The sequence below is a fragment of the Panthera leo genome, chromosome C1 (assembly GCF_018350215.1).
Source record: "Panthera leo isolate Ple1 chromosome C1, P.leo_Ple1_pat1.1, whole genome shotgun sequence".
In the NCBI taxonomy this organism is placed as follows: domain Eukaryota; kingdom Metazoa; phylum Chordata; class Mammalia; order Carnivora; family Felidae; genus Panthera; species Panthera leo.
The window spans coordinates 16054113-16076242 of NC_056686.1; the positions used below are offsets into that span (position 1 = coordinate 16054113).

Here is a 22130-nt window from a genome sequence, read left to right on the forward strand (position 1 = left end):
TCCAGACAGAAAATCAAAAGGAAACATCAGCTTTAAATGACATGTTAGATCAGATGGTCTTAACTGATATTTACAGAACATTCCATCCAAAAGCAACAGAACATGCATTCTTAAGTGAACATGGAACATAGATCATATGTTAGGTCACAAAAAAAGTTGTAATAAATTTAAGAAGGTTGAAATTATAGAAAACATCTTTTCCAACCACAACGTATGAAACTAGAAATCGATTACAAGAATAAAACTGCTAAATTCACAAATACGTAAAGATTAAATGACATGCTCCTGAACAATCAATGGGTTCATTCAAAGAAGAAATCAAAAGAGAAATAAAAAAAAAAAAAACCTTGAGACAAATGAAAATGGAAATGGAACATACCAAAATTTGTGGAATCAGCAAAAGCAGTTTGAAGAGGAAAGTACATAGTAATAAATGACTACCTCAAGAAACAAGAAAAGTCTCAAGTAAACAACCTAACTTTACACCTCAAGGGACCAGAAAAAAAAAACACAACAAAGCCCAAAGCTAGTAGAAATAAGGAAATAACAGAGACGAGAGCAGAAATCAATAAACAGAGGTTTAAAAGACAACAAAAAAGAGACGCCTGGGTGGCTCAGTCAGTTGAGCGTCTGACTCTTGATTTTGGCTCAGGTCATGATCCCAGGGTCATGGGATGGAGCCCTGGGTCAGGCTCCACACTGAGCATAGAACCTGCTTGGGATTCTCTCTCTCCCTCTCTCTCTCTCTGCCCCACCGCCAGCATGCGTGCATCTGTTCTCTCTCTCAAAATAAACAAGTAGACATTAAAAAAGATTAACACTTTTAAAATAAACAATAAAAGACAACAGAAAAGATCAATGAAACAGTTGAGTCTTTGAAAAGATAAACAAAGTTGACGAACATTTAGCTAAACTCACCAAGACAAGAAGAGGAAAGACTCAAATAAATAAAATCAGAAATAAAAAAGGAGATGTGAAAACAGTACCACAGAAATACAGGATCATCAGAGACTGCTATAAACAATCATATGCCAACAAATTGCACAATCTAGAAGAAATGGATAAATTCATAAAAACATGTAACTTACCAAGACTGAATCATGATAAAAATTTAAAAATCTGAACAAATCAATTACTAGCAAGAGTAATGAACCAGTAAGCAAAAACCTCCCAACAAACAAAAATCCAGGACCAGACGATGTCATGGGTGAATTCTTCTGAACACACAAAGAAGAATCAATACCAATCCTTCTCAAACTCTTCGAAAAAATAGAAGCGGGTGGGGCGGGGGGGGGGGGGGACTTCCAAACACTTACAAGACTAACATTACCCTGATACCAAAACCAGACAAGGATGCCACAAAAAAAGAAAATTACAGGTCAATATCCCCAATGAGCATAGACGCAAAAATCCTCAACAAAATATTAGCAAATTGAATTTAACAATACGTTAAAAAGATCATACACCATGATCAAGTGGGATTTATTCTAGGGATGCAAGAATGGCTCAACATGCACAAATCAGTCAGTGAGATACACCACATTAATAAAATGAAGGATAAAAATTTATCCTTCCAAAAATATTGATCATCTCAATAGATGCAAAAAAGCAGTTGACAAAACTCAACATCCATTTATGATAAAGACTCTCAACAAAGCTGGTATAGAGGGAACATATCTCAACATAATAAAGGCCATATATGACAAGCCCACAGCTAACTCAGTGGTTATCATACTCAATGGTAAAAAAGCTGAAATCTTTTCCTCTGAGATCAGGAACAAGACAAGGATGTCCACTCTTACCACCTTTATTCAACATTGTGTTGGAAGTTTTTGCCAGAGAAATCAGGCAAGGAAAAGAAATAAAAGGCATCCAAATTGGAAAGGAAGAAGTAAAACTGTCACTATTTGCAGATAACATAATTACATACAGAAAACCTTAAAGACTCTATCAAAAAACAATACAGCCACAGGATACAAAATTTGCACACAAAAATCTGTTGCATTTCTTTATATTTATAACAAACTATCAGCAAGAAAAGTTAAGAAAACAATCCTATTTAAAACTGCATCAAAAAGAATAAAATACTAAGAATATATTTAACCAAGGAGTTGAAAGACATGTATATTGACAGCTATAAGATATTAACGAAAGAAATTGAAGAAAACAAATAAATGGGAAGATGTTCCATGCTCATAGATGGGAAGAATTAATACTGTTAAAACGTCCATCCTACCCAAAGCAATGTACAGATTCAGTGCAATCCCTATCAAAATTCCCATGATATATCTTTTTTACAGAAATAGAACAAACAATCCTAAAATTTGTGTGGAACCACCAAAGTCTCGAATAGCTGAAGCATTCTTGAGAAAGAAGAACAAAGCTGAAGGCGTCACGCTCCCTGATTTCAAACTGTATTACGGAACTGTAGTAATCAAAACAGTATGGATTTGACATAAATACAAACACACAGATCAATGGAACAGAATGGAGAGCCCAGAAGTAAATCCACGCATATACAGTCAACTAATTTATGACACAGGACTATACAATAGGGAAAGGACAGTTTTTTCAGTAAATAGTGCTGGGAAAATTGAACAGCCACACACACACAAGAATGAAAATGGACCCCTATCTTACACCAGACACAAAAGTTAACTCGCAGTGGATTAAAGACTTGAATGTAACACCTGAGGCCATAAAAGTCCTAGAAGATGACATAAGCAGTAAGCATCTTGACTAGGTCTTGGTGGTGATTTTTCTGAATCTGACACCAAAAACAAAAGCAACAAAGCAGAAATAAACCAGTACGACTATATATCAGCATCTGAAGCTCTCCTGTGAGCTCTTCTAAGGCCTTAGCTTTAGTTCTCTCGCAATCTCTGTTCATTCGGCAAATATATATTGTATACTCAATATGCCATGCCCTGTTCTAAGTGTCCCTCTGTGGTGTAGTGTCCAGTCTGGATCCCCAGGCAGATTGGGAACACCATCAAGAGGGAATCTTTATGTACTTGGCCTCCAACACAGGGCCTGTGCGTGGTGGATCCTCAAGAAAAAGTCAACCTACTGAATGGGAGAAAATAATTGTATATCTTACATCTGATAAGGGGCTGAAATCCAAACTACATAAAGAACTCACACGACTCAATAGTAACAAAAATCTCATTAAATAACGGGCAGATCTGAATAGACATTTTTCCAAAGAAGACTTACAGATGACCGACAGGCACGTGTAAAGAGACTCTATATCATGAATCGTCAGCAAAATGCAAACCCAAACCACAATGAGATATCACCTCACACCTGTTAGAACAGCTATTATCAAAAAGATAAGAAATAACAAGTGTTGGGGCACCTGGGTGGCTCAGTCGGTTAAGCGTCTGACTTCAGCTCAGGTCATGATACAACCTCTTGGTTGCAAGAGGTGGGGGATGGGGATGGGAGAAATAGGTGAACAGTTTTCTTTCTAACTTAAATAAATTGAATTAAAATTTTTATTTTATTTTGTTTTATGTTTATTTTTGAGAGAGAGAGAGAGAGAGAGAGAGAGAGAGAGAGACAGAGCACAAGTGGGGGAGGGGCAGAGAGAGAGGGAGACACAGAACCTGAAGCAAGCTCCAGGCTCCCAGCTCTCAGCACAGAGCCCAATGCAGGGCTCGAACCCATGAACCGCGAGATCATGACCTGAGCCGAAGTCAGATGCTTAAACGACTGAGCCACCCGGGGCAAAAAGAATGGCAAAAAGACATAAATAGGCATGGACGATGAAATATGGATGTCCAATGAACATTTTAAAAGATGCTCAGTCTCATTTGTGATAAACTAAATGCAAATTAAAATCACAATGCAACACCATTTCACACCTCACAGTTGGGCAAACTTAAAAGCAGCAATAAAGAGGCACCTGTGTGGCTCAGTTGGTTAAGTGGCCAACTTCAGCTCCGGTCATGATCTTGCTATGAGTTTGAGCTCCACATCGGGCTCTCTGCCGTCAGCACAGAGCCTGCTTTAGATCCTCTGTCTCCCGATCTCTCCCCTTCTCTCTCCCTCTCTCTCTGTCTTTCTCTGTCTCTCTCTCTCAAAAATAAATAAATAGACTTTAAAAAACACGACAATTAAAAAGTTGACTCAGCTGTGGAATAACAGGAACCGTCATTCCCTATTAATGAGAATATCAACTCTTTGTGGTTACATAGTATAGCTGGACCATTACATATCCTATGTTTCATTAACTCTTATCCAAGGCATAGAGCAGATAAATGTGAACCACTTCCATAAAAGCAAAGAATGAGTAACACTCAAATATCCATTAACAATAGATTGGATAGATTTTGAAATTTTTTTTGATTTTCGAATATTTGAAGGATGGATTACTAAATACTAAAAACAAATCAATTGCATGCATCAACATGGGTGAATTTCAGGAACCAATATTGAACACAAAGTAAAAATGACATCGCAAATGAATAATCACTGTGATTCTACTCACATAGAGGGCTAAAAGGAAAACCAATGTATTGTTTAGGAATACATATGTATGTGAAAATCTAATGAAAGCAAGGGAATGTCATAGAGTTGAGATACACAGAGGAATTATAATGTTCTATTTCTGAAGCCAGATGCTGAGAATAAAGGCATTTGTTTTAGTATTCTTCTATACACACACACACACACACACGAAGTAGGCTTCATTTATTTTTGTTGATTCGTCATAGTCTCCCTTACTAGACTCAAGCTCCAGGGGATCTGGGACTATGTCATGTTCATGGCTCTATCCCCTAGAGCATCCTGATATAGAAAAGTACTCATCAATTTTTTAAAATTTTGAGGTGGATACTAATATGGCTCCTGACTCAGAGATGAGAAACCCGAGGCCCAGAGAGGTTAATATGCCCAAGGATCAAGAGCCTGGAGGTGGCAGAGCTGGGATTTGAACCCAGGTCTGACCAGTTCCAGAGCCCATATTCTTCCCTAGAAGAGGTTGGCTTGTTCTGATGAGTACTTTCCTTCCTCCCTCCCCTGTTATCAGCTGGCCATTCAATGCCACCTGTGTGGCCACAGGTTGGAGGGAACCTTGGGTCTTACTGTTGGCTGTTACTTCCCATGTGCAGCAGGTGGGGGCCATGGCCTTGGACCATGAGAGAGCTGACGTTCTACCACCTGTTCTGGGAATGGGGCCCAATCTGCCCTTCCTCCCACGTATCCTTTCTGCCCTATATTAGAGCCCCCAGGCTAAGCGTGTCTTTCCTATCATCTCAGACCTCATGATGCTCCGGCTGCTGAGTTCCCTCCTACTTGTGGCCCTTGGTAAGACCCCAGCCTCTGCTGCACTGGGCTAGGAGCCTTTGAAATCTGTCACTCACCTCGGGTCTCATGAACCCAACACCTGGTTCCACAGGAGGGGGGGGGTCTCCGCTTATACCTGGGTATGATTGTAGGGGCTTCAAATTTGGTGGGGGGCAGGAGAATGGAGGGGGAGCCATGGATAGATGAGCTCAGGAGAAAGACTGGTGTACCCAAAGCACTGTGGTGGGACTCATCAGTGGGGACGGTAAAAAAGTCTAGTCATGAGGAGTTTGGACTCTGTGGTTAGACTGCTTGGGTTGGAATTTCTGTTCCTCTGCTTAGCCCTCCAACTCTCCTCTCCCTCCCCCAACCCCACTCCGTATCCTGTGGTCTAGCCTTTTCCTAGTGTCTCTGCCATATTATATTCCAGCTCAGGGCCACCTCCTCCAAGCTGCCTCCCTTGACTGACAGTAATAGTGACAGATAATGTTTATTGAGCGCTTACTATATACCAGGGAGAATGCTAAGGATTTTTTCTCATATTATCTCCCATAAGCCTTACAACAGGCTCGTGTGATCAGTTCTATTATTATCCCCATTTTACAGAAGGACCCTCAGAGAAGTAAAGAACCCCCCCTCCCCAGAACTAGGAGCAGAGCTGCATTTTGAACCCAGGCAGTCCTACTCCAAAGCCACCACTTTTCATGACAACAAGCTTTCACTTCTTAAGAGTTCATTGGGCACCAGGCACTGTTCTAAGTGCATCAGCCCCTTCAATCGTGCCATGGAAGGAGGTCACGTCTCCATCCCTAGACTCTTGGGACTCTGGAGGCCCCTATTCTAGCCCAGATGTTCACTGTTCATAGGTGGCTATGGAGGTCCAGAGAGGGGGAAGCACTTACACCAGGTCACACAGCCAGCTCGTGGTGCATCTAGAATCTGGACCCGGGCCTCTTTGCTTTGGGGGACTCTCTGGCTCACTGATGCCTGCACTCTCCTTTCCAGCCTCGGGCTGTGGCCGACCTTCCTACCAGCCCTCCTCCCGTGTTGTCAACGGTGAGGACGCAGCCCCCTACAGCTGGCCCTGGCAGGTAAGACCAATGCCAGCTGCGCTATTTCTCACCGTGGGCTCTGCACTCTGTTCTGATTGCGGGGCATTCGGTCTCGACCCCACTGCTTTGCTTCCGGTAACCTCTTCAGCTCGCCAAGGCCAGGAAACCCTTGGACAGTCCACTTCGCGGGGAAGTCTTGCCCATTCGACCTGTGACCCTCCCTGGACTGTTTTGCATGTTAAAAGTGGAATCTGGAGAGAAGGAAATGTTTGGCCCAAGGGTTGGTGCACTAACAGTGGAATTTCGGGCACTGTGTTTAGGGATGGAGGTTTTGGGGTCCTCGTTACTAGACTCCTCGAATTACACAGCAGGGTTATAAGGTCTGAGAGCACTAAAGGAAGGAAGGGCTTTAGAGAGGTCAGTGAGGCACAGAGGGCTAGACCTGCTTCGGTGACACGGTAGTCACTAGCCACATGTCTTTATTTAATTTTAAATTAATTACAATTAAACAATGTTAAAAATTCAGTTGTTCCATGCTAGCCACATTCAAATTCTCAATGGCCACATATGGCCAGCGGCCACCACGTTGGACGGCCGAGGCAGAGAACATTCCCACCGTCACAGAAAGTTCTCTTGGATGGCACTGGTCTACAGCATCGTCAGCTAACTTGTTCTGGGAAGAACCAGGGAGTAAAATATTTTAGCTTGTGTCAGCCATGTGGTTTCTATTGCAGTGACTTAACTCTGCCATTGTGGTATGAAAATAGCCATAGATGATACAGTCATGTGGGTTGAACACTGCACATTTCTGGAGGAGGCCACTCTGCATGAGTGATGCCCTCTAGAGTTGTCCAGTGCACAACCTATACAGTCATGGATATCAGCCCTCACTGTAGGGCCCAGACCACTTAGGCTCCTCCCTCCTTGTCGCCAGGTCTCCCTGCAGTACGAGAAGAGTGGAGCCTTCCACCACACGTGTGGCGGCAGCCTTATCGCCCCCGACTGGGTCATGACTGCGGGCCACTGCATCTCGTAAGTGTTTTTACTTGCCCCCGTCCCTGCATGAGAACCGGGCAGGTGGTGCGTAGCTGTGGGAGGGGAGGGAAGGAGCCCAGTCGGGCCCAGACTGACCTGACCTCCTCCACTGGCAGGAGCTCCTTGACCTACCAGGTTGTGTTGGGCGAATATAACCGGGCTGAGGAGGAAGGCTCCGAACAGGTGATCCCCATCAATGCTGGGGACCTCTTCGTGCACCCACTCTGGAACCCCAACTGCGTAGCCTGTGGGTGAGTGGACTCTCAGGCCTGGGACCCAGAGGTTACTGGTCCCTCTGTGACCCAAAGATAATTCTGAAGAGACCCCCAGTGACAGCGGGGCTGGGTCCAGCAGCCTGGGCCCACGTCCCACACACTGAGGGTCAGAGCCAGGAGAGCCTCGAAGGAGCATCTGCCCGAAACTCCTCTCCCTGTGGAAGGACAGCAGGGCTCAGGGAGGGCCAGGAACTCCCCCAAGGCCACTTGGCTAGTTGGCTTGAACCCAGATCTCCTCTGGCACCCCCGCTCCCAAATCTAAGGGTTCCTCCGTTCGACAGACATTTGTCCAGTGCAGCCTGGGTTCCCAGCACTGTGGGAAAAAGGAGGAGCACTGGACCCAGAGTCAGCCTCCAGCACTAAGTTGCCGTGTGCCTTGGGCAAGTCACTGCCCTTCTCTGGGACTCAATTATACCATATGTTGAGGGTGACTTTCCTGGCTTCCTGAGTGGTTTGAAGGACAGGGAGGCAATCACCGGGTGAGAACACTGAAGCAGGGCTTCCCAAGGCCCTCAAGCACGTACAAAATCATGTGTCTGCGGGGCCCAGCATTTTTCTGGTGAGGGTCAAAGAAGGGGGCAGAACCCTTGAAAGTGCGGTGTAGGAGAGAAGGGCCATGATGATCGTGACCTCGACCCATCCTCACGGGACTCCTGCGGTACGTGGAGAGGAAAGGGGACCCCAGGTACGATGCTTCGAGTGACAAGCAAGCAGAGGAAGACCCAGAACAGGGGTTCTTGAAGGGTGGTCCCCAGGCCATCAGCATCGCCTGGGAACTTGTTGGCAATGTGAGTCCTCGGGCCCCACCCCCGGACCCACTGCCTCAAGAACCCTGGGGTGGGCCCCAGCAACCCGTGTTTTAACAAGCCCTCCGTGATCCTGGTGCAGCTGAAGTGTAAGGACCATGGTATAAGAGCTGAGGACAGCTAGGAAGGCCGAGGGTCAGCATGGGTGCCGGGAGCAGGGGGCGGGGGGCGGGGAGCCTCCTAAAGTTGCTCAGCCCTAAGAACGCCTGTGATTTGGAGGAAAAGGAGCAGCGGGGGCATCCTGGAGGCGAACTCTCTGTTGCAAAGGCTGAGAGGTGGGGCTTGGTCTGGCTGGAGGACCAGGCTCCCCTGACTCTTTCCTCTTCCCCAGCAATGACATCGCTCTCATCAAGCTGTCGCGCAGTGCCCAGCTGGGAGGCACGGTCCAGCTCGCCTGCCTCCCTCCCGCTGGTGACATCCTGCCCAACGGGGCTCCCTGCTACATCAGCGGCTGGGGCCGGCTCCACAGTGCGTGCCGAACCCTCCCACTGGCCACAGGGACTGGGGGCCGGGGGGTCGAAGGCAACCACGACACATCCTTGCACTTGTCCTCCTTCGGGGGCACCTCCCTCCTCCCCCCCTCCACCCCATCCTCCCAAACACAAATGTGTTCACCTGAGCATTTTCCAGCATCTCCTGTGTGCCAGGTGCCGGGGGTGTTATGGTGGACAAAGCAGGCAGGACCCTCTGGTGGGAGGCGAGTCCCCATCGGGCTAGAAGGGTTGCCTCCCTCAACCTCCCCCACCCCACCCCGGGGCTCCCAGCCTTGACTCCCGGGCCCCAGCCCCAGCCCTGCACCCCACGCCACCCCACTCAGGGCGGTCTCTCCCGCAGCTGGTGGGCCCCTCCCGGACAAGCTGCAGCAGGCGCTGCTGCCCGTGGTCGACTATGACCACTGCTCCAAGTTGGACTGGTGGGGCAGCTCCGTGAAGAAGACCATGGTGTGTGCGGGTGGGGACATCCTCTCCGGCTGCAACGTGAGTCAGCTCGAACTGTGGGGCCCGGGGGTATCTCTGCCATCTGCGGGGGGGGGGGGGGGGGGGGGGGGGGCGGAGAAATCCCACCTGCTGGCCCCGTTCCGCCTCCAGGCCAGGCAGGACTTGGAGGAAGTCAGTGGGGGCCAGACACACCACCCTGGCCTCTGGCTTCCCGTCCCAGCTCACGCTGTCTTGACCTGGGGCAAATCACTTGACCCGGTCCTCAGGCTTTCCCATCAGCCCGGTAAGGGATATTGACACTGTGATCTCTAAAGGCACCTTCAACTCCATGGTCCTGAAGTTACGATAAATCAGTCCTATCGTTGTGTTATAAGTGAGGATGAATACTGTTATGGTAACTATCTATCGTGGTAATACTATGGGAACTACCCTTTGTTGATTGCTTTCTCTCTGCTAGGGGTTGTGCTAAGATCATATATTTATCATCTCGCTTAATTCCTACAAGATCCGGTAGGACAGATGTTAGTCTGTTACAAACAGGCCAGCTGGGGCTTGGGGAGGTCAAGTAACACAGGGGTTTCTCAGAATCCCCAGAGGCACAACCAATTCCTTCAATCCCACACATGGCGGCTCAACTCCCCACCGCTCTCTGGCAATTCCAGGGTGACTCTGGAGGACCCCTTAACTGCCCCACAGCAGACGGCTCCTGGCAGGTCCACGGTGTGACCAGCTTCGTTTCTGCCTTCGGCTGCAACACCATCAAGAAGCCCACGGTGTTCACACGAGTCTCGGCCTTCAATGACTGGATCGAGGAGGTGAGCAGGACGGGCGGAGCAGGAGGGCCCCCATGCTGGCTCTTCTGAGATGTTGAGAGGTGCTGGGGCTGAGCGGGGACAGCAGATCCTGAGGAGGGGCTGAAAGGATCCCAGAAGGTCAGGAGTGGAGGGGCCCCTGGGCACATTCCAGAGGGCCTGGGGGATGTTCTCTGCTCTGGTGTGGCCCCAAGGACCTCAGTGTCTCTGAACTACAGATGAACTTCCTTATCTCAACAAGTGTTTGTGAGATACAGGTCTTTGCTTGTGCTGAAAGATAGAGTGATGTGTCAAAGGGCTGCTTGCGGTGAAGAAATGATCACATGAGCAATCATCATGAAACATGGGGAGAGCTGTGACTGGATGTTCAGGCCCCAGTGAAAGCACAAACCTTATCTGGAATGAGAGGTCAGGGAGGGCTAATAATGTTCATGATAACATTTATAAACTACTTAAACATCCTTAGTTAGTAGTTTCATCAACCCCCCCCCCCATGAGATGAGTACTAAGATTACTCCCATTATACAGACGAAAACACTGAGGCTCAGAGAGGTCAAGTCACTCTCCTCACACAGCTAATGGTGGCATGGCTGGAAATTGAACCCGGTTCCATATGGCTTCAGAATCTGTGCTCCTAACTAGACTATGCTGAATCTCCTCCCTTTTTCTATGGCTTTTTTTTCTAGGTCATGTCAAGCCACTAGAACCGAGGCCTTGGTGGCAATGCACGTTCTTTGTAAAAAATAAAGATCTCTCAGAAAACCCCAACGTGAGTCTTTCTTCCTTCTTTGACTCATCTGTTCCCTTCCAGGCTGTCCCTAAAATCTTAGATCTGTTATGTAGAGTCAAGACCAGATACAACCCTCTCATTTGAGAATGAGAAAAAAAAAAAAAAAATGAGGCCCAGAGAGAAGAAAGGAGTTGCCGTCGAGTGAGCAGCCATCCCAGTTTGCCTGGACTGAGGGGGTTCCCAGGGCACAGAACTTTCCGTGGTAAAAGGAGGAGAGTCCCGAGAAGTCGGTCATCCTATACAGCCACACACTGGCTTTTCGATGCAGCAAAAAAACATGGTAGAATCTGCAGAAAAAGTGAACTTGGCAGGCCCTTGGGGGGCTCATGGAGGAGTGGCATGGGCCACGTGTTTTCTTCTCCCGCTGTGGGCTAGGAAAGGAGGGCTGTGGTCATCCATTCATTCGTTCGCTCAACGAGCATTCATGGCCTCAACAGGAGCCATCCTCCTGTTCCTGAGGAGGGCTCGGGGGGGGGGGGGGGGGGTGAAGACGACACGGTTCCTGCCTTGAAACAGCTCATTATTTAGATAGAAACGAGCACATCAGAATCATTCATTAAACATTTACGAGGCACCTTTTTTGGCGGCAAGGGCAGAGATGGGGATTCAGATGTGAGTAAAACAACTTTGGGAGCCCTTGCTGCAGAAGCCCACGCAGAAGCACGCACGATGCCACAAGTGGGGTCGGAGCCCAGTGTGCTGGTGCTGAGGTCCGAAAGGCTGCTGCCCTGCAGCCCAGGGCAACATACAGACAACTGAATTTCTGGGGCGCCCGGCGGGGGCTCAGCCGGTTCAGCGTGTGACTTTGTCTCAGGCATGATCTCACGGTGTGTGGGTTTGAGCCCCACATCGGGCTCTCTGCTGTCAACATGGAGCCTGCTTGGGATTCTCTCTCTCTTCCTCTCTCTCTGTCCCTCCCCCACTCTCTCTCTCTCAAAATAAATACATAAACTTTCAGAAACACACACACACACACACACACACACACACACACACACACACACAACTGAATTCCTTTATTCATGTTCCTCCTGAATGCCATGAAAGCAAACATGAGCCCAGCAAGGACATATATTTATAATTTTTAATATTACTCTTTGTACCCTTTAATATTACTAATTGTTCTCTGAGTACTCAGAGGACATCATCCTCATGGCTGTGATAATGTGTCCTCTAGCCAGCACTGTTTTTCCTTTGGGGCCCACGGTGGGCTAGTTCTTGCCTGCCCTGTGGAGGTGGGTTTGGCCATGTGGCCTGCCCTGGCCAAGGTGAGGTTTTGAGAGGTGGGACGATTTGCTGAGCTCTCTTTCCCTCTGCCATGGCAGCTGGTGGCTGTACGTCAGCTTGGTCCCAGAGTGAGGAGACGGGGAGCAAAGCCTGCAGTGACCCCTGACGGATATGCAGCACAGGCAGGAAATAAACTCCGTGGTTACAGGCCACTAAGATTTGGGGTGTTGGTTACAGTGGCATTGACCTAACTTATCCTTACTGATGAAATGAATTGGGTATTTATCCTTCCGCTCCTTCCACTCCACGTTGCTACGTATTTTTCACCAACCATATAATATCTATATACAATGTACTGCATTGTTTGGTTTTTAAAAATACAGGCATAGCTTCATGCTGTACGTATTATTCTGCAACTTGGTGCTTCCACCCGACATTGTTTCTTTCTTTCTTTCTCTTTTTAAATCCAAATTAGTTAACACACAGTGTAATAATGGTTTCAGGAGTAGAATTCAGCGATTTATCACTCACATGTAACACCCAGTGCTTGTCCCAACAAGTGCCCTCCTTAATGCCCTTCCCCCACCCACCAACATTATTTCTTGAGGCCCATGCTAATTTATATATTTCTAGTTCATTGCTGCTGGTCTTGAAGAGGAGCCTATTGCACAACACTATTATCCTTCCCGCCCCCCCCCCCCCCCCGGATGGACATTTACAGCAGGGCCAATTTTTACGATTACAAACAGCGCTTCAGCAAACGTCCTTGGACAAACCTCCAGGTGCGATGTGCAAGAGTTTCTCTAGGGTATATTCCAGGAAATGGAATTACTGGGTGGGAGGGGGTGCTCATTTTCAATTTAACCAATTGCCAAGTTGCTCTCCACAGTAACTGTATCAACAGTACTTCTTAAAATTGTCTTTCTTTTTTTTTCTCTTCCCGCCCACGGTCCCCACACATGACAACTGCCCTCCCTCCCCTGCTTTTCTCCGTACCCACTCTTGGACCCTCAGTCTTTTCCCACAGAAACTCTCCTCCTCCAGCCCTTACCCCCCACTCCAGCTCCCACAAAAGCCTAAGAACTGGTCTGGCAAGGCCAGCATGAGGGCAAGGGAGGAACGGAGTCAAGCAGGGAAGAGACCTCAGCATCACAGGGGTGTGGGGGGAGGAGGGGAGAAAGTGGTGCAAAGTGGGGCATGTGGTGATCATTTGTGTCGCGTCAGACAGATGGCGCCAGGTGACATATGTAATAGTCACATGCTGTCAAGGCACAACGGGGTCGCAAAAGCTGAGTATCTACTTCTTCCCAGTGGGTCCTTCCGTGACCTTGGACAATTTTCCAAAGTAGTTCTAGGACAAAGGGCATTCAGACCTGGAAAATTCCACTCTGTGGCTGGGAAGTAGGCCGTCACGGGCCCTCCACCCCGCCTCAGGATGGGGCCGAGAACTGCCAACGCCCTTCTCATGTGTGGGCCACGGGGAGTCAGGAAATCTTGCCTAAAAGTGCCAACAGTTTCAGCAATAATTTAATGTTCTTTTTTTAATCTCCAAGCCTTGACAATTCAAATCCTTTAAAAACCATATAATCAATCATTTTTTAAATGTTTACTGATTTTGAGAGAGAGAGAGAGAGAGAGAACAAGTGAGCTGGGGAGGGGCAGAGAGAGGGAGGGAGAGAATCCCAAGCAGGCTCCATGCTGTCAGCACAGAGCCCGACACAGGGCTCGCACACACAAACCATGAGATCATGACCTGAGCCAAAAGTCAAGAGTAAGATGCTGAACTGACGAGCCACCCTAGGCGCTCCAATAATTTAATTTTTTGAGTAATGATTAGAGTGTCAATGCCAACAACTTTGTGTGTGTGTGTGTGTGTGTGTGTGTGTGTGTGTGTGTTTTCTAAATCACGAGGAAAACCCACTTTCTGAAAAAGCACAATGTCAATACTTGAATTCCCTCGGAAAATATAAAGTATTGGTGCTGCGTTCCCTTCTCTTTAATCAAAATGTGTCAACAATTTTGTTCTCATTCAAAACTCATTCAAATGTCAATACTTTTTTCTTAGAAGAGTCAGCAATGCCATTTTCCTTTCCTTTTTCATAACATTAATCTTGGTTACATGTTAGGGACTTCCCCTTTGGGAGATTTTTAAAAAAACCACTCACATTCCCACACCCGTTACACAGCTACTGCTATCATTTTGGTATGCTTCCTTCCATTTCTTTTTCTTTACATTCATTAGACTTATCAACAGCTGGATTCAATGGGCACAGATTGAGCAACTTTGGGTATTCTGTGGCAAGCACGGGCAGAAGAAAATGACCCAAACTTGGGCCAGGCCCTTGATGTGCCCAGAGTCTGGCTGGGAATCTGACAGGTACACCCAAACGGGGCTGGAGGCTTAACTCAGTGTTCTAATGAAGGCTCAGAGTGATGCGGAGCCCAGGGGGCTGGGGTCACCTTGGGATGGGAAGACTGGAGCCCTGGATGGCCCTCACATCCAGATGATTGAGACATCAAGAGATTCCTGTCAAATGTGAATCTGTCTAACTTTCTTTTGTCAATGAACACCAAAGACATAGTTCTGAGAAACTTTGCTGTTTGAGATCGGGTCAGTGAGATGAAGAATCCCACTCTTGTCTAGTGGGTCAGAGCCAGATTTGACACAGAGAAGCAGCGTGGATTACCACCCCAGGTGCAGAGCTTCAGACAAGAGGTTTTGGACACAACGGTCCATATTTATCTTAACTTTGCAGTGTCCAAGGAAACACGGCTATGAATCTACTTCTGGTCTCAAGCTAGATGTTAACCTCTTTCTACAAGACCAAGTTTGCCTTGAGCCTGTCAACACTGCTTCATTTCAATTTCACCTAAATTCCAAAGTTCCCCCAAATCCTACAATAATAACCCTGTTTCTTCCTTTCTTTCATGAGACACCCCATGGTTTCTCTGGATGCTTGTGGCATTAAGTCAATAAACTTAACTTTGTTAAACTATACCTGTGTCCCTGGTGGTCTTTACCAGGCTGGCTTTATCATAAAATTCAAGCCTTCTCTGTTCATTCACTCACTCATTGAGTCATTCAACAGATGTCCACCCAGCCTATGCTCAGCTTCAGGTGCTGGAGACACGGGGACAGGACAGTCAAGGTCTTTGGCCTTGTGGCCACTGCCTAGTGGGCGAAATAGAAAATAAACAGGTAATAACAATACAGATTGACAGGCTATAAAGGGATTGCATAGGTGTCTTTAGAAGAGGGGGGATAGCAAAGGCTGCTCTAGAGAGGCAACATTTGAACTGGATCCTTGATGAACAGATGTCAGGAAAGAGCACCACAAGCAGAGTCACCAAAGAGGTGACGATGAACTTCTTGGGTTTGCAAAATAACTACAAGGCTGCTGTGCCTGGAGCAGTGAGTGAACAGGAGGATGGGGAAAGATGAGGAATGTGGGGCAAAGTGCAAAGTTTACATTTTATCCTGAGTGATACAATAATCTTACACGGAGCCACAATATATAAACTTTTCATATAAATGTATAAACCTTTAAAATCGGAGCTGCTCTGGGACTTAAACCATCCCCTACCCCCACTGCACCCCAGCAGTTTCCTGAAGCATTCCCCGGGAGCCTAAGAATGGGATGGGGTGGGGTGTACAACTGGAAGTCTTTAATGCAGTCCAACCCTCTCATTTTACAGATGGGGAAACCAAGGCTGAGAGGGAGTGAAACGTGGAAACTACCCTGTAGGGGTGAGTGGGGGAAGGGCCCACAGTGGTGGAGGTAGGGGTGGGGCCATAGCAAGGAGCCTGGCTATCCAACCACCAGCTGGAGAACCTGGCAATCTAGGGGGTTACTAACCAGCAGTGGCAGTGTAGACAAAAGGCACATCTTCTCTTCCCCAGTGACATTGGTTGGGAGTGGGGTGAGGTGGGGGGTGTGAGAGGTTAGGGAGAGGGGTGGAGAGGGTTGGGAGGTGGTGATAACCCGGGAGGGGTCTTTGGAGTGCCCCTCTTAATTCCCTAGCATGTCCCATTGGGATAGGGCAAATGGGAGGAGAGCCGGCTGGGCCACCTGAGTGCCTTGTCCTTGGCCAAGTCCCTTCCCCTTCAGGGTTAAGACCGCCGTGGAAGGGCTGCCTTAGCATCTTTGCACTTCCTCTTACATGCTGTGCTATTTTAACATGTGTGCCCCCGACTCAACTCCAGGCTAAACCCAGACTCAAACCAGCTGTGACTTCAAAACTTCAATTCTTAACCGTCAGCAATTGGAAAGTCTTGGGGGGGAAGAGGGACACAGGGCTGAGACCGAGCTTTCTATACACAGGATCTTCCCCTGGACAGAAGGACAAACCCACGTGGCACATGCCCACTTCTGTCTGGGTACACGGACGCAGGGGTACTTATTAGACTGTGCTCACCGCCTCACGTGGAGTGATTGCACGGGGCGTCACACAGGATGGCGGTTTCCAAACAGCAGCCACCCAGCCCTCTATGTTGGTTTCTTTCCTCTGGGTGGTGCAAAGAGTCAAGGGTGTAACCTCAGGGTGGGGCGCTGAGTCAGCTGCGGGCCGGCTCCTGGAGTGTCTCAATTCCCGGTTCAACTTCTTTTCATTTTGCAGCTGGGCAAACTGGGGCTCAGAGAAGCAGAGAACTTCCCAGAAGCCGAGAGGCTGCCTAGGCAGTACCACAGCTCCACGCGGTAGGAAGGCCTGAGGATTGAGGAAGGCCCAAAGCCCACCACGGGTTAAAACCATGGAGCTACCACGCACCACCGGGCCCTAGAGAGACCCCCTCTACCCTATTCCGCCCCCCCCACCCCGCTTCACTTCCAACTTCCGGCGGCCCGCCACTTCCGGTTCCGGCGGCGAGCTACAAAGCTCTGCGCTGGGTAGTTGGTTTCCTTTCCTCGGAGTCGGTTTCGGGCTTCGAGTCTGGTCGCCAGGCGCCCCCGCCCCCGTTGCCCCCTGCCTTCCGAGGTGGCACCTGCGCAGGTGAACGCTCCCTCCCTTCTTCCCTCCCGCCCGTCACTCCTTCCCCGGCGCACGATCTGTGGGGAGCCGGGGGCCGCGGCGGCAGCGGCGGCCGCCGCTTTCGGAGGGGGGAAGCCCTGCTTTGCGGGTCTGCGGGCTGTCGGGGCTGGCGTGGCTCAGGGTCTCGCTGCAGTCCGGGAGGAGGAGGTCCTGGTTTGGAGCCCCAGAAGCGCTTTTCCGGCCCCACCTAGGCCCCCTGAGCCGCGCCCATATGGTGGGAGGAGCCCGACGCAGCTCCCCGCCTAGAAGCCGGGAATTTTCTACGCGGTTGAGTAGCCCCGCCACCTCCTGGCCTTGTGATCTTGGGCAAATCCCTTCTTGTCGAGCCTCCGTTTGTTTACTTGCGAATGAAAATGTCATCCTGGGTTATCGGGAGGATTGCTTGGATGAGGGACAGCTTCCGCAGAGCGTTTGGCCTGTAAAATTCAACAAATAACATCGGCTGCTGCTGTTGCTAACAGAGACGGCCGGGGCAGTAGAGAGTCGTGTGGAGAGTTGAGAGTGGCTAAGAGGATCACGTAGAAGAGAACGTGAAATGCTCAGCATAGTGTCAGCTAGGAAGTAAGTGCTCAGTGAATAGGAATTATTAACTGATGAGGGTAAGCATTGTGTCTGGTCATTGGGTTTCTAAAACTGATAGGATTTATAAGCGGGGTGAGGCGTAGAGTTGGTCCATGTTTCAGAGCCAGCCTTGGGAACTGGCCTGACAGTTGAGACTATTCTTAGAAGTCCGGGTTGTAAACACCTCTGGTGCTAAGAGCTAGAAGAATTAGTAAAAGGGTGTTTTCCTAAGTGGGTTAGGGGTTTTTTACTCAGAAAGGTTTTGGGCAGGAGGGGAATGTTTGCTTCCTCTTGAGTTGTTATGAAAGTAAGACGTGGTTGTAGTTAAAAAGAACGCAGTATAGAAAGCTATGGAATGAAAAATGTTTCTGTCTTCTGTCCCTGCCCCTAAGAAGTAAATATAATTGAAGGTGTTTGTGGATAGATCAGGCCATGTATGCTTATGTGTATGTATTTTAACTTCCTCAGGTGGGGTCATATTACACGTAGTGATCTGCATCTTGGGTGACGTGTGGTGGACGTGTGGATGTATCAGCACTCACAGGCTGACTTCATTCTTTATAAGGCCGCACTGTATTTTCTGCTGAATGGTTGACGATACTTTAATTATTTCCCTGTTCATGGTCAGTTAGGTTGTTCCCAGGATTTTGCTTTCTCACATTCCATCCAACCTTTCTTTGACTAAATATTTCCTTTTTATCCAAGGCTCCCCTGAGTTATGGGGATACTTTGCTTTGATCCTCATTCACTCTAGGTTAGTAACAACTTACTTTTGGGGAGAGTACATCCTGTTGATTGAACAAAAACCCAGATAATACGGGAAGAACAGGTGTCCTCCAGGAGTATCCAAACTGCAAGGTCTAGAATCGGTACAAGGCTCCTAGAAAATGGGTCATGGAACGTTTAGAGAAGAGGTGACTAGGCGCTGAGAACTAGTTAATGCGAAGCAGCTGGTCAGTGTTGGTGATTGTTGGCCTCTGTCAGTTGTTACCCAGGAAACTGGTTTGAGAGACTGAGGTGGGAGGGATTTTAAACATGGACACTTCTGCCACGTGGACTAAGGAGGGATTCGTTCTTGGGGGAAGGAGTTTGTTCATGAAAAAAGAGACGGTAAAACTGACCACTATTCTAGGAGTTACACTCTGTGATTGGACATACCCTGATACAGAAATTAATTTGGTCATTTCTGTACTGTCACTTGAAGTCTCTCTCTCTTTAAATAACATAGATTGCGGTTTTCCTGTAAATAACCCTTCTCTTGGACTGGGGCCCTAACCCAAATGAAGCAAAGCCTTTTTTTTTTCTGGCATTTTACAGGTATTTGGTGCGCCTCTCCCCCCTTCCCCACTGCATCTGGTTTGCTAATCGTAGAGCTGACAAGCATCCCAAGAGTTGGGAGTCTGCACTACCAGGATTCTGACTAGGTCAGTTTCCTGTACACTGATTAGAGGAACTTAAGATCTTAATCTTAATGTGGAGGCTTTTCTTTTCTAGTCTTTTCTTTCTTTGTGAAGAGGGGCTTAGGCTCCATCCTGGGTAGCTCCCAAAGTGCTTTTAAACCCTTGTTACTCTTTGATCATGAAAGAGATGGGGAGGTGGGGTAGAAAAGACCGCAGAGTAGATGTAAATGAAGGGTAGATATACATGAACAGACTTTTATCTCTTACATTTTAGTCCTTTCTCATAACTTGCTTTTAGTCATAACTCCATAAAAGACATTGGAGGACGCAAACACCCTGGTTTTAAAGATTTTTCCCCCTATAAAACATATGCATACATAGTTCTCTGTTTTAACATAATGTAAAATACTTTGTAATGAGGGGAAAATGGATGAAAGATTGTCTAGAAGGTTCTCTAGCTAGTGAGGCCAGTGTTCTCCATCCTTTGTGCTTTGAGAATCTACATTTTGGTAAACCACTGACACATTTTTCTCCGTTGTGTCAATTGATCCAAAAGAAACAAAAATAGAATTTCTAGGACCTTTATTAAGAAACCCTGTTAAGATTGGAAAGTGGATGGAACCTGGATCTGGACCAGATCCGTGAGATCAAGGTGGTTTTAACAGTCTCTGGGGTCTGTTTCGCTCAGCCTGTCTTTTCTCTGTGTTTAGGAGTCGGAGACATCCTTTTCCAGAGTCCCAGAATGGAGACTGAAGGGTACTTAGAGACACAAAGAAATAGAGAAGGCCAGAATGATAAAATAAGGCCACCGTCAAATGAGATGGTGGCCGAGGAGTCAGAAGTTGTCCTCATATCGGCTCCCCAGGTCCAGGTTCCGCGAGAGCCTTCCGGGCTTCCACCAGAGAGCCTCGATGAAGACTCTGCCGAAGACCTTGAGACCATGCCACGAAGGAATCGTCCCAACGCTGCAGCCTCCAGGCAGAGGTTCAGGAAATTCCGCTATGAGGATGCAGCCGGGCCCAGGGAGGTCCTCCGACATCTGCAGGAGCTTGCTGGACAGTGGCTGAGACCCGATATTCACACAAAGGAGCAGATTGTGGAGATGCTGGTGCAGGAGCAGTTCCAGGCTGTCCTGCCCGAGGAGCTCCGAGCTCGGGCCCAGAGATGTCAGCCTGGGGTCAGAATCACCGGCTGAGTCCTGCCGCTGGGTCCTTGCTCAGCCTGCGCGTGAGAAGTCACCGGAGGTGCTCGTTGTTGTTGCAAGAGCCAGTCGCGGTCATGGGGAAATGTGAGCCTCGGTTTTTTTGAGCTTGGCTTTGACTAGTTGTAATAATCCGTCAAAACCCATGTCTGGACCTCCCTCTGGCTGAGGCAGCTCTAATTCCGGGGACTGAGCTCCGGAAAGAGCTTCTCTACCCTCCTGTTAGGACAATCAGCCTGTTGCTTGTTTTTGCTCTGCCGAATGCCTCCTTTTTTGCACTTTCTGACATGCTTTAATATATTGTTATGTATCCAAAGAGCTAATCGCTTCAACTTTCAGAATTCTTGATTCTTGCTGTGGTGGCATGAATGGAAGCTTCTGTAACCCCATTCAGTAAACTCGTTTGAGACGCCCTTGAAATATTAAAGTTTGGTCCTTAATCACAGTGTCCTGTGGTGATTTACCAGTTTAGCTCTTACTCAGCATTTGAGAAAGGTGAGACAATTATCAGGAGTAGATGTGAGCTAGACATAAGATAGGAACAGCTCATGCCTTTGTGTTATTCAGATTTTTTTTTCTGTTTTTTTTTTTTTTCTTAAGAGAGAGAGTGAGCCAGGGGCACAAAGAGAGAGGGAAGGGGAGAGAGAGAAAGCGGGGCTTGTGCTTACCCGTCGTGGGACTCCAGGCACCCCAGAATTTTTTTTAAGTTTATTTATTTTGAGAGAGAGCCCGAGAGTGCACAAGTGGGGGTGGGGAGCAGAGAGAGGGAGAAAGAGAATCCCAAGATCATGACCTGAGCTGAAATCAAGAGTCAAGACGCTTACCGGACCGAGGCACCCCCAGTCAGAATTTAAATTAAAACTGAGGGATCGGGGCACCTGGGTGGCTCAGTCCGTTGAGCGTCTGGCTTCGGCTCAGGTCATGATCTCACAGTCTGTGGGTTCGAGCCCCATGTCGGGCTCTGTGCTGACAGCTCAGAGCCTGGAGCCTGCTTCGGATTCTGTGTCTCCCTCTCTCTCTGCCCCTCCCCTGTTCATGTTCTCTCTCAAAAATAAATAAACTTTAAAAAAAAATGGATAAAACAGGGTCCTAAGAGGTAACTCTTACACGGATCTGTTTGATTTGTTCTTGATCCATTTCCATCACTGTTGTTCTATAGTTTGTCTCCCCTCAGAACTCACTCTACAGCCGTTTGACTGTTCTCTTCTGCTCTTCCTGAAACAGGGCATCCTGGCTTTGTGTGTGTGGAGACCTGTGCCCCAGCTGACCACTGAGAGAGCGGTCACTGTGGTTGGGACAGGCAGACATTAAAGGGCAGTTGCTTTTCCTGAGCATGACCCAGTCTTGAGGAACCTTTCTGCATCTGGCCTGGCTCTTGGATTTGTACATCTGCTCCTGGAACCAACTTGGTGCCAATTCAGAAACTAATCTTTGGTCGAGGGACCCGTTAGCTCCAAGCTGGAAATCCTGTTTATTCTGCTGGGGTTTTAATAACTTGCTGAGCCCATGGGACTGGTCTAGAAGCTAGGATACAACTATAAAACCCAGAATTAAGGAAATGTATAATTTTTGAGGGGAGAGGAAGACCTCGAGCTATATTGGTAGGGTCGCTTAAGTAAAACTAGTCTTCCCTTTTTGGTATCTGGTTTTGAGATAGCACTAAGAAAACACGTTTCCTATTTTAAAAATACGCTAACAGCAGAGGAGGGAGGAAAT

The 22130-nt window shown here is 47.9% G+C and overlaps 2 protein-coding genes across 4 annotated transcripts; both read left to right on the plus strand.

Annotated features, from left to right (window-relative positions):
- Positions 1-5137: 5137 nt before the first annotated feature.
- On the plus strand, positions 5138-10911 carry LOC122227690 (chymotrypsin-like elastase family member 3B). Its single transcript, XM_042952366.1, has 8 exons — positions 5138-5310; positions 6295-6380; positions 7276-7373; positions 7493-7627; positions 8789-8925; positions 9292-9434; positions 10058-10210; positions 10894-10911. The coding sequence occupies exons 1-8, from the start codon at positions 5268-5270 to the stop codon at positions 10909-10911; spliced, it is 813 nt and encodes a 270-aa protein (XP_042808300.1). The 5' UTR covers positions 5138-5267.
- Positions 10912-17060: 6149 nt separating this feature from the next.
- Positions 17061-20854, plus strand: LOC122227028 (SCAN domain-containing protein 1-like). 3 transcript variants are annotated; one of them, XM_042951141.1, is made up of 2 exons: positions 17061-17213; positions 19924-20854. In XM_042951141.1, the coding sequence occupies exon 2, from the start codon at positions 19956-19958 to the stop codon at positions 20406-20408; it is 453 nt and encodes a 150-aa protein (XP_042807075.1). In that variant the 5' UTR covers positions 17061-17213; positions 19924-19955; the 3' UTR covers positions 20409-20854. The 3 variants fall into 3 exon arrangements, with proteins under 3 accessions (XP_042807075.1, XP_042807077.1, XP_042807078.1); XM_042951143.1 differs by lacking the exon at positions 17061-17213 and adding an exon at positions 17513-17813; XM_042951144.1 differs by lacking the exon at positions 17061-17213 and adding an exon at positions 19126-19237.
- Positions 20855-22130: the final 1276 nt, after the last annotated feature.

Bases quoted from the DNA above. Each gene is read 5' to 3' on its own strand.
- LOC122227690 (XM_042952366.1), top strand. From the start codon at position 5,268: ATGATGCTCCGGCTGCTGAGTTCCCTCCTACTTGTGGCCCTTG. The intron at 8,926-9,291 runs GTGCGTGCCGAA...TCTCTCCCGCAG, and splicing joins CGGCTGGGGCCGGCTCCACA to CTGGTGGGCCCCTCCCGGAC. The intron at 9,435-10,057 runs GTGAGTCAGCTC...TGGCAATTCCAG, and splicing joins ACATCCTCTCCGGCTGCAAC to GGTGACTCTGGAGGACCCCT.
- LOC122227028 (XM_042951141.1), top strand. From the start codon at position 19,956: ATGGAGACTGAAGGGTACTTAGAGACACAAAGAAATAGAGAAGGCCAG.